Raw genomic sequence first — 18,805 nt, forward strand, 5'->3', positions numbered from 1 at the left:
GCAGCTTGGCTAATTTTAACTTTTTAACATGATATCCCTCTATTGTGGGTTTATTGAGATGTTTTGAGATCCAGTACTAAAAGGAAGTAATGGCAATCATCAGAATCATGGATATTTTCAAAGTTAATATATTGCAGAGATGGAAGGATGACATTCAGCCCATCATGGCTGTGGCTTTTATAACTTTCCTTTCATGAGTAAAATTTGGAGTACGATGGATGATCATTTTTTTCTTGGGAGTGGGAGGTATCACCTGACCAAGAAAAAGGGAGAACTTGATTCTCAAGTGATGAATGTTCTAAAAACAAGCAGGATTCTTAACTTGATATTTCATCTCAAGATAGCCCCCGTGACAATGTAGTTCCAACTCTGATTTGAACTTTAACAATCTGATTCAAAGTAAAGTGCTTCCTTTAGAACCAAACTGTCACTTCATTAGAATCACGTCATTTGTGCCAGTTTGGAGTGTAAAAAGACACAGCTATACTTCCTCAATTTATGCCAAACACCAACAGATATCTGTATCACTGAAGCATGAATTTATATACTATGAGATGTCGAGCATTCATTTGTGGAAATTATTTAACACTAATTTATTGCCATAAATTTTCATTATAATTGAACAACCGACCTTTGTCATTAATTTTAGAAGCCCCTCTTGATAATTGTCTTTCTAGGAAGAATCTGTGAGATGATTCACTTGTCCATATTTTATTTCAAATGGAGTAAAACCTTTGGTAGATTATGATTTGCTGTATTCTTTAACAAATAATACAGGTTCCTTTTTAATAATGTCAAATCTGCTTGTTTTTAGCAAATGTTCTGTATATTAAGATAGGTACAAGAGCTGTTAGTCATTTTGGTAATTGATGATAGAATAGTTGGTAATCCACTAATTTTCTCTGCTGAGATTTTCATAAACTGGAGATATTTTATCCACCCATACTTGCTCCTCACTCTCTTGTATTCAGAATTCATCACATTAATTCATATTGTTCAAATGTACGAAAATCTCTTCAGTCACTCATCCTAAGACACCTGCCTCTGAGTTGAAATCCAAACCATATATTTTCACGGATAGTCAATGTGTAAATGCTTAACTCATTTTATCTCACTAATATTGGTCCAAAACCATTGATCGTGCCCATTACAGTGAATTTACGTTATAATGTATATATATTTGAATGGCATTTGTATTATTCAGAAAGGATATTTTTTGTGTTTGATGAGTATTGTTAAACACATGTGCAATATATGAGGCACTCTCACCCAAATACGATATTATTCTGCCTGATACCATCGTGAGAATAGTTAATTTTCCTTAAATAGGCTTTTTCTTTGTAATAGATTTGACTTAGCGGTAGTAGTCCATTGTGATCAATTTAACCACAGCTGAAAATAGGCTAACCAGAACCTAAACCTAAGGGGAGATCAAAAAGCAAGATGATTATTTTATTTTGTTGCAACATGCAAATCAAGAGTGAACCATTTTCAAAGAATGTATTGGTTGAATCAATTTTAATTTGTGGAACAAAAATCAAGTTGTACTTTCATCATGGTTACATTACACACCAGTTAGCATAGAGGTTCAGATCTTTGGGCAAGAAAAAAGCAATGTGTGTTTCTGGGAGAGATGGCATATACTACAATCAACAAGGATGTGCAGCAGACTTAGATGACACCTTTCTATAACTGCTGCAGGCAACTTACAATTTTTGATTCTGTGGTTTATTTAAATTTCTACTTATTTTAACAGATATCGTTGAAATCTAATGAATACACTTGAAATAATTAGATTTTGCATTGCATGGATTTATTGTTGTGCTGTCTGAGAAATTATTTTTTTCTGATGGCAAAACCAATAGCGATAATCACAAAGAAGGTTGTGCACTCCAGTTTTTTTTGCCAGGTTTTACCCCACTTTTAGAAATATCTCTATCTGACTCTAAAGGAATTACTCAGAAGCTGTTATATCTCCATGTGGTATTTACGTACATTAATGACTAATATCTTCAATAAGCCCACAGCTTTCTCTTCTGCTTCTTGCTTGGACTCCATCTTATTCCTTCAGCTTCTCTTTTTTGGTTGCATGTGTCCTGACAATGTCACCTTCCACGCCAGTGCTTCCAATAGGTCTTTCTTTTTCCTCAACCATGGGCTCCCCCTTCATCATATTCTTTAAAAGATGATAGGCCATCAACTTGAAATTTAACTTTATTTCTTCCTCCACAGATGCTGTCTGATTTGCTTATTATTTACTTAGGCTTTAATTCTTAAGTGAATACCTATTTCATTATATTGACATTTTTTTCTTTTTCTGTCAATTTCTAAAGCTGCATGACCTAAGGTATTGCATTGAAACTGTGAAGAATGTATGAGGTATCAAGAAATTGATTTGACTTTAAATTAGTCTTAAATGTATTCAATCTAACTTATTTTCAGAGCTCCGTGGATAATTATACAGAGATTGGGCCAGGTGAAGAGGTCCTTGTTCAACTGCGAGATGAACGGGAGCAACACTTGCGAATGGGAGAGATAGAACAACAGTTGAAATGTCTGGAGACAATATCCAGAGAGGCTGCTGTGAGTAAAAGATATGCATTACAAGTTTTGTAAATAAAATTGCATGAAGTAATGGGCAATGGGTGGTGGGGATTGTGATTGTGGAAATGAGAAAGTAGGAGCTGGATCTGATATAGTTGCTTTTCTTATTTATATGACAAAATTACTGATTATCGTATATTTTCAGTTACACTTATATATCAGTGCCATATATAACCTTGGTCTAAAGAGGTGAATCAATTCATTTTGTAAAATTATAGTCCATTAATGATTCTTCTTCTTCACCACCAAGCTTGTTTGCCACCTTTTCTCCAGGGGACAATTAAAATAAAAATGAATCTAATTATTCAGTACTTTGGTGTGCATGACGACAGCACCAACAACAAAGTACTGTATGCTTTCGTATTTCTTGGAAGAGCCCAAATAGCTCATTAATGGGGTTGGTTCTTACCGGAGGGGTGTCTCAGTTAAGCACTGAGAATTGTTGATATTTTTCAGGAGGCGATCGTAGGGCAAATACCGCAAACTTTAGAATCTATTAATTTCCAAAAAACAGTTTTGATTGCAAAATGACTTGATAAAATCTGAGACCAGGCTTGATCGGATTATAGTTTGAAAGTCTTTGAATATTACCTCTGTGACAATACGTTCCTTTTGTTCACAATCCTAAAGATATCTTGAATTATTACAAAGACCTGATTTTTTTTACTTTCAAACTGATAAATAGTTTCAATAATTTTATTATTTCATAAATCACATGAATTAAGATAAATTCAGAAAGTAACCAAGGTTTGAAAATAATAGTTTAAATTAATGTATAGTAATGATGAGCACAAAACTATTGGACTGTTCAAAAACCTATTTGGTTTACTAATGATCTTTAGGGGGTGAAATCTGCCAGCCTTATCTAGATAGCCTATACTGTATGTGATTCCAGACCCACTAATGTGGTTGACTCTGAAATTACCAAGCAAGCCATTCAGTTCAAGGGCAATTAGTGATTGGCAATTAATGCTGAATTGCAGCAATGCCCAAACTCTAAAAAATGCACAAATAAAAACAAGTAATTTAAACAGAATTTTGAAAACACCTTGTGGAAGTTTAAATTATAACTTGAAGGAGTTTGTGTTTATAAGAACAGGCATAGACAGCAGTTTTCTGACTTCAGAATGTCCTATCATTATTCATAGCCAATGAAGCAAAATATGGATTATGGTTACTGTTGTAATTTAAGGAAATCTAGCAATCATTTGTGTAAAATGCTACCGTAAGGGTTAGATTGTGCAGATGGTTGAGGGTAAAATGTTGGTCTGAATTCTGGCCTTCCTCTGAATAGTATCCTGTGATGTTTACTTTCCTCTGAGAGAACAAAAGAAATCTTGTTTAAATATCTCATCCAAAAAGAGACACATCTGGCTGTGCACCAGTCTTCCAGGGGTGGGCTCCTCAACACTGCAAAGATTTTGACAAAGAAATTGGCCTGGAAATTCCATTGGATAGTGCTACCTTTACATGTAACATGATGAAATGTTATCTAAAACTTGACTGTAAAACATGATGGGGTATTCTATGAACATATGGTGCTCTTCTGAAATCTGAGGAATAGTCCACTGCCCATATGATACATTTATGCATGGAGTCTGCGAGGTGAATCCAGTGATGCCAATCGACATGTAATTAATGATTGATATACTTCTTGCAATTTTTAAATCAAATATGCAGTTCACCAATAACATGGAGCCTTGACTGCAGGAGTAGGGCTTACCCAGAGGATGAAAGCCTATCCCTGCATGACTTAAAGGGGCCCATCCCTACCATGTGATCACTATAGCAAGGCATTATAGGGGAGTCCAGCAGTGAAGATTTCTTTCATGATGTTCATGAGGTTCATCAAAAAGGTAAATTCTTTTTTTCTGGGGTGTACCGTCACTGTGATCCTTGTTCCAGGCACCCACGTCTAACGATGCAGTTTCTTATCTGTATCAAAGACAAGTGACATCCATGTCTAACAATACCAATGTCTACCATCCATGTTCACTACACAAAGTGGCTCCAGTGAAGCGAGTGTTATTCCCTGTTGGAAAGTGTTACTTTTTTGGTCCATTCAGAATTCTGCTAAGTGAAATTCAGAGGAAGGAATTTTGAGACCATTCCAAACTTTCAGACTCATGGCTAATTTTATTGAGCCAGATTGCACTGATTGCTTGCTGAAGGTTTTACCACATCTGACCTTCCACTGCATTCCTGAACTTAACATTGAGTCCAGGTGTGTTTCTTAATTGTGCTGAGCTGAGGGGCCAGGTATACTTCTTAGCCCCTCAGCTTTACACCACCCATGGTAATATCCTCATTCATTGGTATGTGAACCCAAGTGGTTTGTCCTCTTTTTGTCTTCTATTTGAATTAATATTTTTAATTAGTTTACTTAAGTTGTGTTACAAAATACAATCTTATTTTTATAATAATAATTATAAATTATCTAAATGTACTTCAAGTCTTTATAAATGCCTCTGACAGTTAGAGAGATCCTAAAAGGCCTTCTGACAGCACTAGTTGACAGGTCACCAGCGTGGTCCTGGGACAGGGCTTCAGTTTGGGTACCTAAGGCCTAGTTGCTGCTGAATATTTTATGAAACATGCATATTTCCTGATCTGTTTCTTTTGCCTAATTCACTTGCTATGGAGATTAGGGTTTTGAGGAAGATTTTGTTGCATGTATATACTGAGGACAGAAGATTATATCTAAATTATGGGGTGGAACTATTTCACTGAGTTGATACTTCATCTAACATGTCACACTTGAAACATATTTACAGGATGGGAATACTGTAATCAAGCATATTCTCTGCTTGCAAGGACTTTCTGTAAACTATACACAAGTATATCGATTATACCTGAGCTTGGTTTAAACTTGCAAAATGCTATTGTGTAGTAACCCAGATACATTAATTTGTCCATGACAACTTAATGTAACCTAAACAACATACATTTAAATCAGTTTTCTTAGTACCTTGTTTAAGTCCAATTTGGACCAAATGAAATTTGCATTTGATGATATCTTTTGTAGGAAATAAATTGCCTGCTAACTACACTACAGAACATTAATGAGCAAGTATCCAGTAGTGTAATTCCTTGACACTTGACACCCTTGAAAAGGTTTCTTCCACAGTGTGAGACATTTGCCTGAAATTACCTTATGAAGATTTGTGGTCCTTTTTGCTAAAAACAGTGGATTATGGCTCAGAAATTCTTCTTCACATAAACAGCATAGCACAGAGAACCCTCCATCCATTCAGGCTGATACAGTCTGGATGTAGAGCACACAACACTTTGCTTGGCTTATTAGTACAACTTATTAATGCTCCAGTAGCACGTAATTGCAGGAAAATGTGGGCAGTGGACCAAAGCATACTCAATCCAGCCTGTTAAATAAATCTTAGTAGTGATTGTTTTTCATTTTGTGGCAGAAAGTATTTGAAATACAATTTCATTTGCTAGACGGCTACACTCTTCACATTTCCATTGCATTCAGTGAAAGTTATGTTACTTTTACAGTGGACAGGCAAGTTTCCCAAGCTCCATTTAAACAAAATAATCTGACTGATTTAGAGGTTGAAACCCTGATAGTCAAAAATGACTTGCTTCCACTGCTATTTCATGGGATCTGAGACTGTTGAAAAGGCCAATGTGGATCCTGCGGTCTCTGCCAGAATCAGAATCAGATTTATTATCACTGACATATCATGTGAAATTTGTTGTTTTGTGGCAGCAGTACAGTGTAAACACATAAAAATCGATAAATTACAAAAATAAATGAATAATGCAGAGAAAAAGGAATAACGAGGTAGTGCTCATGGATCGTTCAGAAATCTGATGGCGGAGGGGAAGAACCTGTTCCTGAATAGTTGAGTTTGGGTCTTCAGGCTCCTGTACCTCCTCCCTGATGGTAGTAATGAGAAGAGGGCATGTCCCGGATGGTGAGGGTCCTTAATAATGGATGCCGCCTTCTTGAGGCACCGCCTCTTGAAGATGTCCGTGATGGTGGGCAGGGTCGTGTCCGAGATGGAGCTGGCTGAGTCTATAATCCTCTGCAGTCTCTTGTGATCCTGGGCATTGGAGGCTCCATACCAGGCTGTGATGCAATCAGTCAGAATGCTCTCCATTGCACATCCATAGAAATTTGTAAGAGCTCAATGAAGTAGAGCTGCTGGCATGCCTTCTTCGTGATTGCATCAATGGGTTGTGTCCAGCATAGATCCTCTGAGATGCCCAGGAACTTGAAGATGCTCACCCTTTCCACTGCTGACTTCTCAATGAGGACTGGTGTGTGTTCTCCCAACTTCCCCTTCCTGAGGTCCACAATCAATTCCTTGGTCTTGCTGACATTGAGTGCGAGATTGTTGTGTGACACCACTCAACCAGCCGATCTACCTCACTCTTGTAAGCCTCGTCATCGCCATCAGAGACTCTACTAACAACAGTGTTGTCATTGGCAAATTTATAGATGGTGGTGTTTGGAAACATAGAAACATAGAAAACCTATAGCACAATTCAGGCCCTTCAGCCCACAAAGCTGTGCTGAACATGTCCCTACCTTAGAAATTACTAGGCTTACCCATAGCCCTCTATTTTTCTAAGCTCCATGTACCTATCCAAAAGTCTCTTAAAGGACTCTTATCGTATCCACCTCCACCACCGTTGCCGGCAGCCCATTCCACACACTCACCACTCTCTGAGTAAAAAACTTACCCCTTACATCCCCTCTATACCTACTCCCAGCACCTTAAACCTATGTCCTCTTGTGGCCACCATTTCAGCCCTGGGGAAAATCCTCTGACTATCTACCCGATCAATAACTCTCATCATCTTCTATACCTCTATCAGGTCCCCCCTCATCCTCCGTCTCTCCAAGGAGAAAAGGCAGAGTTCCCTCAACCTGCTTTCATAAGGCATGCTCCGCATCCCAGGCAGCATCCTTGTAAATCTCCTCTGCACCCTCTCTATGGCTTCCACACCTTTCCTGTAGTGAGACGACCAGAACTGAGCACAATACTCCAAGTGGGGTCTGACCAGGGACCTATATAGCTGCAACAATACCTCCCAGCTCCTAAATTCAATTCCCCGATTGATGATGGACAATACACCATACGCCTTCTTAACCACAGAGTCAACCTGTGCAGCCGCTTTGAGTGTCCTATGGACTCGGACCCCAAGATCCCTCTGATCCTCCACACTGCCAAGAGTCCTACCATTAAGACTATATTCTGTCAACATATTTGACCTACCAAAATGAACCACTTCACACTTATCTGGGTTGAACTGCATTTGCCACTTCTCAGCCCAACTTTGCATCCTATCGATGTCCTGCTGTAACCTCTCACAGCCCTCTATACTATCCACAACACCTCCAACCTTTGTGTCATCCGCAAACTTACTAACCCATCCTTCCACTTCCTCATTCAGGTCGTTTATAAAAATCACAAAGAGTAAGTGTCCCTAAGGTACACCACTGATCACTGACCTCCATGCAGAATACGAATCTTCAACAACTACTCTTTGCCTTCTGTGGGCCAGCCAGTTCTGGATCCACATTGCAATGTCCCCTTGGATCCCATGCCTCCTTACTTTCTCAATAAGCCTTGCATGGGGTACCTTAAATTCATACACACTACATCTACTGCTCTCCCTTCATTGATGTGTTTAGTCACATCCTCAAAAAATTCAATCGGGCTCATAAGGCAGGAGCTGCCCTTGAGAAAGCCATGCTGACTATTCCTAATCATATTATACCTCTCCAAATGTTCATAAATCCTGCCTCTCAGGATCTTCTCCATCAGCTTGCCAACCACTAGGTAAGACTCACTGGTCTATAATTTCCTGGGCTATCCCTACTCCTTTTCTTGAATAAGGGAACAACATCCGCAACTCCCCAATCTTCTGGAACCTCTCCCGTCTCCATCGATGATGCAAAGATCATCATCAGAGGCTCCGCAATCTCCTCCCTCGCCTCCCACAGCAGCCTGGGGTACATCTCATCCGGTCCTGGCGACTTAGGCAACTTGATGCTTTCCAAAAGTTTCAGCACCTCCTCTTTCCTAATATCTACATGCTCAAGCTTTTCAGCCTGCTGCAAGTCCTCACTACAATTCCCCAGATCTTTTTCCGTAGTGAATACTGATGTAAAGTATTCATTAGGTACCTCCGCTATTTCTTCCGGATCCATACACACTTTCCCACTGCTGCATTTGATAGGCCCTATTCTCTCGCATCTTAGCCTCTTGCTCTTGTACAATGCCTTGGGGTTTTCCTTAATCCTGCCCACCAAGGCCTTCTCATGTCCCCTTCTGGCTCTCCTAATTTCCTTCTTAAGCTCCTTCCTGTTAGCCTTATACTCTTCCAGATCTCTAACATTACCTAGCTCTCTGTACCTTTTGTAAGCTTTTCTTTTCCTTTTGACTAGATTTATTATAGCCTTTGTACACCACAGTTCCTGTATCCTCTCGTGACTCCCCTGTCTCATTGGAACATGCCTATGCAGAACTCCACCCAAATATCCCCTGAATATTTGCCACATTTCTTCCGTACTTTTCCCTGAGAACATCTGTTCCCAGTTTAAACTTCCAACTTCCTGCCTGAGAGCCTCATAATTCCCTTTACTCCAACTAAACTCCTTTCTAGTCTGTCTGTTCCTATCTCTCTCCATTGCTATTGTAAAGGAGATAGAATTATGATCACTATCTCCAAAATGCTCTCCCACTGAGAGATCTGACACCTGACCAGGTTCATTTCCCAATACCAAATCAAGCACAGCCTCTCCTCTTGTAGGCTTATCTATATATTGTGTCAAAAATCCTTCCTGAACACATTTAACAAACTCCACCCCATCTAAACCCCTCACTGTATGGAGATGCCAGTTGATGTTTGGGAAATTAAAATCTCCCATCACAACAACTCTGTTATTTTCACACCTTTCTAGGATCTGTTTCCCTATATGCTCCTCGATATCCCTGTTACTATTGGGTGGCCTATAAAAAACACCCAGTAAAGTTATTGACCCCTTCCTGTTCCTAACCTCCACCCACAGAGACTCTGTAGACAGTCCCTCCATGACGTCCACCTTTTCTGCAGCCGTGACACTATCTCTGATCAACAGTGCCACTCCCCCACCTCTTTTGCCTCCCTCCCTGTCCTTTCTGAAACATCTAAAACCCGGCACTTGAAGTAACCATCCCAGTGCCTGAGCCATCCAAGTCTCCGTAATGGCCACCACATCATAGCTCCAAGTATTTATCCAAGCTCTAAGCTCATCTGCCTTGTTCACAATACTCCTTGCATTAAAATAGACACATCTCAAACCGGTCTGAGCACGTCCCTTCTCTATCACCTGCCTATCCTCCCTCTTGTATCAACTACTAGCTTTTTCTATTTGAGAGCCAAACACCTCTTCCCCATTCTGTTTGGATCCCACTCCCCAACAATTCTAGTTTAAGCTCCCCCCAGCAAACCTCCCCGCCAGGATATTGGTCCCCCTGGGATTCAAGTGCAACCCGTCCTCTTTGTAGAGGTCATAACCTGCCCCAAAAGAGGCCCCAGTGATCCAGAAATCTGAATCCCTGCCCCTTACTCCAATCCCTTAGCCACGCATTTAACCTCCACCTCATTCTATTCCTATACTCACTGTCATGTGGCACAGGCAGTAATCCTGAAATTACTACCTTTGAGATCCTGCTTCTCAACTTCCTTCCTAACTCCCTATGGTCTTTTTTCAGGACCTCATCCCTTTTCCTACCTATGTCGTTGGTACCAATATGTACCATGTCCTCTGGCTGTTCTCCCTCCCTCTGCAGAATATCTTGGACGCAATCTGAAACATCCCGGACCCTGGCACCTGGGAGGCAAACTACCTTCCGAGTTTCTTTTCTGCGTCCACAGAATCGCCAGTCTGCCCACCTAACTATAGAGTCCCCTATCACTACTGCCCTCCTCTCTCCTTCCCTGCCCTTCTGAGCCACAGGGCCGGACTCTGTGCCAGAGACACTGCCATTGTTGCTTCCCCCAGGTAGGCTGTCTCCCCCAACAGTACTCAAGCAGGAGTACTTATTGTCAAGGGGTACAGCCACGGGGGTACTCTCTAGTACCTGACTATTCCCCTTCCCCCTCCTGACTGTGACCCACTTGCCTGACTCTTGTGGCCCTGGTGTGACCACCTGCCTATAACTCCTTTCTATCACTTCCTCATTCTCCCTGACCAGACAAAGGTCATCGAGCTTCATCTCCAGCTCCCTAACACGGTCCCTTAGGAGCTGCAGCTCGACACACCGGCTGCAGATGTAGCCTTCCCAGAGGCAGGGAGACTCCGGGAACTCCCACATCTGACACCAAGCACAGAAAACCTCACTCATACTACTTCCTTTACTCGCCATCTACCTTTCCTCTCCCCTTTACGCCTAAGCCCCTCGAGTCAAAGCCTAATCACTCTGCTCCCTCTCACTCTGCTGCTCGCTCTGACGCTGTCCGCTGGATATGGTGGTCCGCTTTTTAAACTACCTGCATGCTACCTGCTGACGTCATGCGCCTGCGCAGTCCTGCCCCACTATTCCCGATGAGAACTAAAAAAGAACTTAGCTGTTCCGAAGTCCTGAAGCCTGCCGAAATGAAACCAATGACACCTCCGAAGTTTTTTTTACCTGCTTTTTAAACTGCCCGCGTGCTACCTGCTGACATCACGCACCTGCACAGTCCTTACCTGCACAGTCCTGCCTCACTATTCCTGATGAGAATTAAAAAAACTTAATTGTTCCGAAGTCCCGAAGCCTGAACTGTGCTTAGCCACGCAGTAATGACTATTAGACAGAGTAGAGCAGTGGGCTAAGCACACAACCTTGAGGTGCGCCTGTGCTGATAGTCAACAAGGAGGAGATGTTATTACAAATCCGTACTGACTGTGGTCTCCCTGTAAGGAAGTCGAGGATCCAGTTGCAGAGAGAGGTACAGAGGCCCAGGTTTTGAAGCTTGGTTATTAGTACTGAGGGAATGATGGTGTTAAATGCTGAGCTGTAATCAATAAATAGTAGCCTGACATATGTTTAGGTGCTCCAAAGCAGAGTGGAGAGCCAGTGAGATTGTGTCTGCTGTAGACCTGTTGTGGCAGTAGGCGAACTGCAGTGGGTCCAGGTCCTTGCTCAGGCAGGAGTTAATTCTAGCCACGACCAACCTCTCAAAGCACTTTGTCACAGCTACTGGGCAATAGTCGTTGAATGGAGCAGACAATTTATTTTAATTAATTAATTTTTTAATTTTACTTACAGCGTGATAACAGGCCCTTCCGGCCCAACGAGTCCCCGCCGCCCATTTTAAACCCAATTAACCTACCCGTACGTCTTTGCAATGTGGGAGGAAACCAGAGCACCCGGAGGAAACCCACGCAGACACGGGAGAACGTACAAGCTCCTCACAGACAGCGACGGGAATTGAACCCCGATCGCTGGCGCTGTAATAGCGTCACGCTAACCGCTATGCTACCGTGCCGATTTCTGCTCCACAAATAGAGCAGATGGTTTATGACTAGGGGTAGTGTGTTCTTCTGCTATTTTTGCTCAGTTTCCCTGTGCTTCTAACAAAGAGACTCGAGAGTTTTAGTGCCTTCCTATCTTCCTTCTTTATTTAGTTTGGCCACCGTCAAGGGATTCCCAAGAATCAGTGAAAATGTTAATATTTTTCAAGGATGCCTAGAGTCCCTATTTAGGAGTCTGATATTATTACTGAGGATGATATGGCCTGCCCATCGGTGCTGGCTGAATGTAATTGGAGTATCCATGCTGCTGCGGTTGACCTGTGTGATTATGCTGAAGCTGGTTCACTTATCCTCCCAATGGATTTAGAAGATTATGAAGGGACAATGTTGCTGGTACTTTTCCAGTACTCTCAGCTGCGTGCTGTAGGTAGTCAATGTTTTTGAAGCATATAGGAGTGCAGGGATCACTGCTAACCTGGGGAATATGAACTTTCATGCCAAGTTTAAAGTCTTGATCTGATAATATTCTTTGCTTCGGATGGCCAAAGGCTGTTCTAGCAGGTTGTTGGCATTGATAAATTTTGCCATGATGCCTGCCTTCATTGAGAGGTGGCTCCTGAGACGTGGCAGGTGATCCATATCTTCCATGGTCTTATCATGGACCTTTATTGACAGGGGGCAGTGTTGTAGAGCAAGGTTGGTAGAGGGCTTTGGTTTTAAGAATGTTTAATGTAAGACCTATTCTCTTGGGTACTTAAGTGAATGAATCAGCAATGACCTTAAGCTCGGCCTCCATGTGTGCACATGCACAAGCATTATCTGCATACTGTGGTTTGAAGACAAGTTGGAGTGACCTTGGTTCTGGAGTGGAGGCAATGGAGGTTGCCCGTTTCCCATTTGGTATGTGGATTAGTTCCATTCCAGTGGATAGCTGTTGTAGATGGTGAAATTTTGCAAATAATTTTGCGAAGAGAGAAGAGCCAGAGCAATGACATGGTCTTGTTTGACCCCAGTTTGCATTGGAATTGTATATGTGGTGGAGCTGTTTGGATATCATCATGTAGCAGGCATAGAATGGATTCAAATGGAGGCTAATGTGCAAACTGACAGGAGTTTGCCAGTTTCATCTATCCAAAAGGTCTTAATCTTATCACACTTCAGCAAGGTGTAAACCTTGTCAATTAATAGTACTTTTTAAGTGACTAAATATTGGCTTTGATATCTGTTTCAAGGAGTTCCAGAGAACTTTGTTCTATTGACATTTTGATCTTTACCCTACTTTTATAAATTTCATATTGTGCATAAGATGGTATTATAGAAAACATTTTCCCTTGTTTAAACATCTAAATATCATCAGAAAAAAATTGATACCATGTATACATTAAGTATATTAAGCTAAAAAATCCCTGTAGGAATTTGCATACCCTGTCAATCAAAATATGAACAACAGTATTTGACCTCTGTAAAAGCTAATGAAACATAATATATACATTCACTTTGAAATCTAATGGCTTTTGCATTTACTTTGGATGAAATGCAAGCCTTAAGATATGTGGTTAATAGGTAACAGGCATTTTTGAAAATCTTCATCAGTTTTAAACATCACAAAAATGAACATAACAATAAACTCTTAACGCTGTCGATTTTTCTGCTGTGTAAGTTTTCATAAGCCTACTATTTTGCCTTTGAGCATGAATTTTCAAATCCCCCTGAGATGATGTTTCATCTTGTTCCCTCTGTGGCCTGCAGTTACATATTGCTCACTGTGATCAAAGCAAGGGTGACTCTTCCCTGCATTCCTTTCACCTCTGAGCCCCTGGAAACCATTCAGTACTACTTCATTTGGTATACGTCACTGATGTGCAACTAAAAATATATTCAAATTTTAATAGCATGGTTGCTAAGTGCCAAGTGAAGGAATCTTTTGGACAAAAGGTGACAGATTTGTTGTTTCATTCTCCTTGGACATTTGTGACTTTAATTCGTTGATTGTGATGGAATATAATAGCTGGAAGTGAAAGCACTGAATTCCTGAATTTTGCTGTGTCATTGTTTAAACTGCATCTATTAACACATTTTAACAAAGAGACCTGATTAAGCATGCATTTTCCCGTCCATTACATCCAGCTTTACAAAGCTAGGTGTGAATATATTATAAAACTTCTCTGTTTTTGTTTTGCAGTTGTTGAATCCTTCCTCTGAAGCTTATTATTTTTCACTATTTAGTGATGTTAAATGTACCAGCTTTCTCTCAGTGGCATGAATTAACAAGACTCATGTTGAAAGATTATGACTTTTTCAGAGCAGCAGTAAACTATTCCTGAGACAATAGCACTGATTCACAGAATTTGTAATGCCAAAGCAGAAGTTAGGACCTATCTGTGACTATTATTTTTCTATGTAGACCACTTGGACTCAAATTGTCCTTCAAATATTTCTTCAAAAAAAGGAAAACCATTTCAAAGGCATACTTTTGTTTGAAAAAAAAGTTCCCTAGACAGATATTTGGAGTTGTATTGCATTTGCAAAATGTCAGTTCCTCTGATCACAATGCTGTGGAAAAAGAAATGAAAATTGCAGTGATTATACATAGCAGGATTTTTCATTTATAATAAATGCAAAATAGGATGAGAACACACTATTTTAATTTTATCCAGCAGAAATATTGCAAATCAAATCAAAGTGTTTGGACAATTTCTGATATTGGGGTTTCCAAGTCTCCAATGTTTTTCTGTCTCATGGAATAATTGAGATCTAGAGTGGAGTTTGATATAAAGCAGATTAAAGCTTGTGTTTCTTCATCAACAGCCTTCTTATCATCACTGTTTCCCTCTGGCACTTCATATAAATATGCCTGCAATGTTTTTTTTAATCAGATATGCAGGCGCATTCCATTCTTCTCAGACTTCTCTTTTACAGATAATGGAGATATTCATTGGATTGAGAGTACTCTATTGAAGTTCCGATAAAATAAATGCTAAACTTGATAGTTCCCAAAGATGTTTGCAGGCATCATAATACGGGATTAATTTGTATCTGTTGCTCCTGATGCAGGTAGCATTTGAACTTTGTGGTGCTTGCTAATTTCAGTGATTGCAGTGTACACCTAGCACTCGACATGCTGGTGAATGGCTGCATGTCTCAAATTGTGAGAGGCTAGCACCTCTTGAAGCTAGACAGCACTACTCAGTACCAGATCGGGCCTCTTAAAGAGGAGCGGCATTGTGGCTGAAGTTGCTGGAATATTTCAGTGAGGACGTTGTCACTGACAGCAGACATTGCGCATATTGTTCCTCACTGAGGTTCAGTCAGTAGAGTTTGTCCCCAAACACCTTGAGCTGATGTGACCTTCTGTTGAGCCCTTTTTTCCCTTCTCCGCCTCCCTTTTTCATGAGCTTGTCCTGCGCTCCATGCCCTCTGCTTATTCTCCCAGTTTAACAGCAACTGGCTTTGTTGAATCTTTGCAGTCATGATTTTATACATACTAAGCATTGGAAGCAGCATGCTTTAGTAAACACTTAGCAATCCCACAAGTTGTGCAGTACTGCCTATTCCAATTGTAATTGGTTGTAGACAATTAACTGCTAACAGAGGAGGTTCCACGAGCATCTTGCTCAATGATGACAGGGCCCAGCAAATGACTCCAAAAGATGCGGCTGAAGCTTTTGCAACCATATTCAGTCAGGCAGTCCATATATTTGAATCCTTTAGGCTCCTATAATCAATTACCACTATCAGTTCATTTTCAATTGACCGCACCCATCATTCCTTGATGATCCATTTTTAATTCACATTGTACCACTACAATAAGTAAGTGAAAATAAATAAAAAATGCAGGTGCTGGAAATCTGAAATATGAACAGAAAATACTGGAAATACTCAGCTGGTCAGGCCGCACCTGTGGAGGAGAAACAGAGCTAAAGTTTCAGGTCGAAGACTCTTTCTCAGAACTGGGAAGGAGACAAAAGAAGCTCAAGCTGCAGGTAGAGTGGGGCGAGGGGGGGTGGATGTCTCCAATAGGGTAAAACCAGGGTGGCCATGGGGATCATTTGGTCATTGTGTGAACAGGTGCATTTAGAGAGTGAGAACATAGACAAAATACAACAATAAATATACTGGTCTCAACATTTCAAGAGGCTTGACTTTTTGATTGTAATGCAGTGGGAGCAGGTAGGGAAGTCAGTGAAATGCCAGTCAGTGGCTTTTTGATTCTGCCAATTGATAACCAAATTATGTTTAGGCTTCTTGACACACAATCTAGTTTGAAGTCTACTATTAACAATGACACTATAACCATGCTGTTTGATGGATTTCTAAATTTGAAGTCTAAGGGAAGGAAATTGAAGGATTCAGCAGCTCCTCCCTGAATTGGCTACTGGTCACTGTGAGGACACAGGAATGTGTTAATCAGGCCTGATGCAGGGTTTCAACTCAAAACATAGAAAATTTCCTTCCTCTGACAGATGCTGCTTGACCTGCTGAGTTCCTCCAACAAATTGTTTGTTGCTCCAGAGGAGTGTGCTGTTGCCTTGCGACGGAAGGAAAAAAACTGGCTGAAGATACCAAAAACATGAGGGCAGAAAGTTATTGGGAATGTGGAGCTGAGGTTACACTCAGATCAGCCATGATCTCACTGAGTGGTTGAGTGGGCTACTCCTGCTCCGGCTTCTGCCCTCTTCCTCTCCAGTCCTGATGAAGGGTCTCGGCCTGAAACGTCAACTGTTTATTTCCCTCCATGGATGCTGCCTGACCTGCTGAGTTCCTCCGGCACTTTTAGTGTATTGCTCCAGATTACAGCATCTGCAGAATTTTTAATGTCTCAGTCCTGGCCCTAGTTAATATGTTCATATGTATGCGCATAATTAGATCATCTGTATTCTAATATGCATGGGACCTCTAACCGCTCACACATCCACTTCAAGTCCACTCCAGCTTTTCACTGCATATTCTCTTGCAGGAATGTAACGGATTGCACACTATGGGTGCTATCTCAAGTAGGATTAGTGATTTCCTGCTCTTGGCCGGAGATGAGTATTCAGCTGATTCACTGCTAAGTACTCTCTGGATCACTGACAGGCAAGATGTGTGTTGACAGCATGAGCAGGATGATGGTGAGAGTAGATAAGGGAGTGATACTCCACTTAACGTACTTTCACGTCATACCTGTTGTTCCGACTTCTCCAAGCTTGGCAGGACTGTCACCTGGCTGTAAAACATGAAGGACATTTAGAGTCCCTCAGCTACTGCTGCCTTTAACTCTGCTGAAGCCACATGAATTATGCCACATAGAAATTCTAGGAAGAGGGACAATAAGGACTTCGGTGTTTTATTTGATGTATATGGCTGAGTTACACATTCTTCAAACATTAAGTTTCAATTGTATATATAAGCCACATAAATATTATTGTTTTGCTACTTTCATTCTTGCCCGTTTAGCTTGTGGAAAGCAAGTGACCTTCCAGCTGTGTGATGATGAATGGGAAAATACAAATTGATGCAGGTATTGGGAGGGTGTTGGAACAGAGGCTTGGTTGCTTGCAGAACTACTTTATGTCAGTGACATGGAGGAGGGGTGGGCGAGGTGTAAAAATGGATTTTGCATTAGATTACATGTGAATACATTAGTGGAACTAAAGCGAACCTTGCAATAGTGAGTGTATCCAGCTGAACAATCACCTTTTCACCTTTCATCTCCATTTTCTTCTCTTCCTTGACTTCTTACTTCTCCTTGGAAAATCAGAAGAGGTTCATTGCCCCATATCTTGTCCTTTTATAGATCCAAATTTTTCTGCTGCAAACACCTCCAACCTTACAATCAGTTTTTCAGTGACACAACTGGTGATTATACAGCATTCATTGCACCACTTGTGTTTCCAAGAGATGTATTAAACTACATTTTAAATGGCTATTACACACAAAATATTGGAGGACCTATGGAAGGAAATAAACAGTTGATGTTTCGACCTGAAACGTCGACTGATTATTTCTCTCCATGGATGCTGCCTGACCTGCTAAGTTCCTCCAGCATTTTGTGTGTGTTGCTCCAGATTTCAGCATCTGCAGAATCTCTTGTGTCTCCATTTTAAATGGCTATCTCTTGTCTCCTAGTAAGCAGATGATAGGTTTGGTGAAAAGGACTGATGCAGGTGATTTCAGAAGTAATCGGTGGGCATAAGTGTGATCTCATTTGTATGGTCTTGTTTCACTCTGATGGCAAATTTTAAAAAGTATGTAGTTCAAGTCTGTAGTTATTTTAAATACTTTATCATTAATCATTTTGATGTCTTTCATCAGGGTTTCTATACCGGGCCTATATCCAAAGAATTTACCTTAATATATACATATTTTGTGAGGTCATTGAAAATTAATCACACAATTCTGAGGATTTATTATTTCACACCTTTGACTAAATCTGTGCAGGTCAATGAAAATATGCCTGGGTACTGTGAACAGTTTAGCAAAGACTTCATCAGAAAAAAGTCTTGAGGTGCATGTTCTGGACATTCTAAATATCTCAGATGAAATTAATTAATGGCAATTCCCTTAGTGTGAAAAATTGAAAGTTTCAGTGATCCATTTGATGGGAACTTGAATGCATTTGTGTTTGTGTAAGGAAGTTGCATTATATTTACTCTGAATGTAGTGCCTGTGGCATTTTGGGCTGGTGACCCAGAGTTGTATAAGAAGTCCAGGTATGACCTCTGGAAGTGCAAAGAGGCAATTTCGGAC

At 40.7% G+C, this 18,805-nt stretch overlaps 1 protein-coding gene across 2 annotated transcripts in view; it reads left to right on the top strand.

Moving 5' to 3' along the window:
• Positions 1–18,805, top strand: part of fsip1 (fibrous sheath interacting protein 1) — a 624,412-nt gene that overhangs the window by 183,715 nt on the left and 421,892 nt on the right. For both annotated transcript variants that reach the window (XM_052010197.1, XM_052010206.1), the window contains exon 11: positions 2,443–2,583. In XM_052010197.1, coding sequence (XP_051866157.1) covers positions 2,443–2,583 — 141 coding nt within the window. The remainder of the gene's footprint in view (positions 1–2,442; positions 2,584–18,805) is intronic.

This window comes from Pristis pectinata, chromosome 1 (genome assembly GCF_009764475.1).
Source record: "Pristis pectinata isolate sPriPec2 chromosome 1, sPriPec2.1.pri, whole genome shotgun sequence".
NCBI lineage: Eukaryota > Metazoa > Chordata > Chondrichthyes > Rhinopristiformes > Pristidae > Pristis > Pristis pectinata.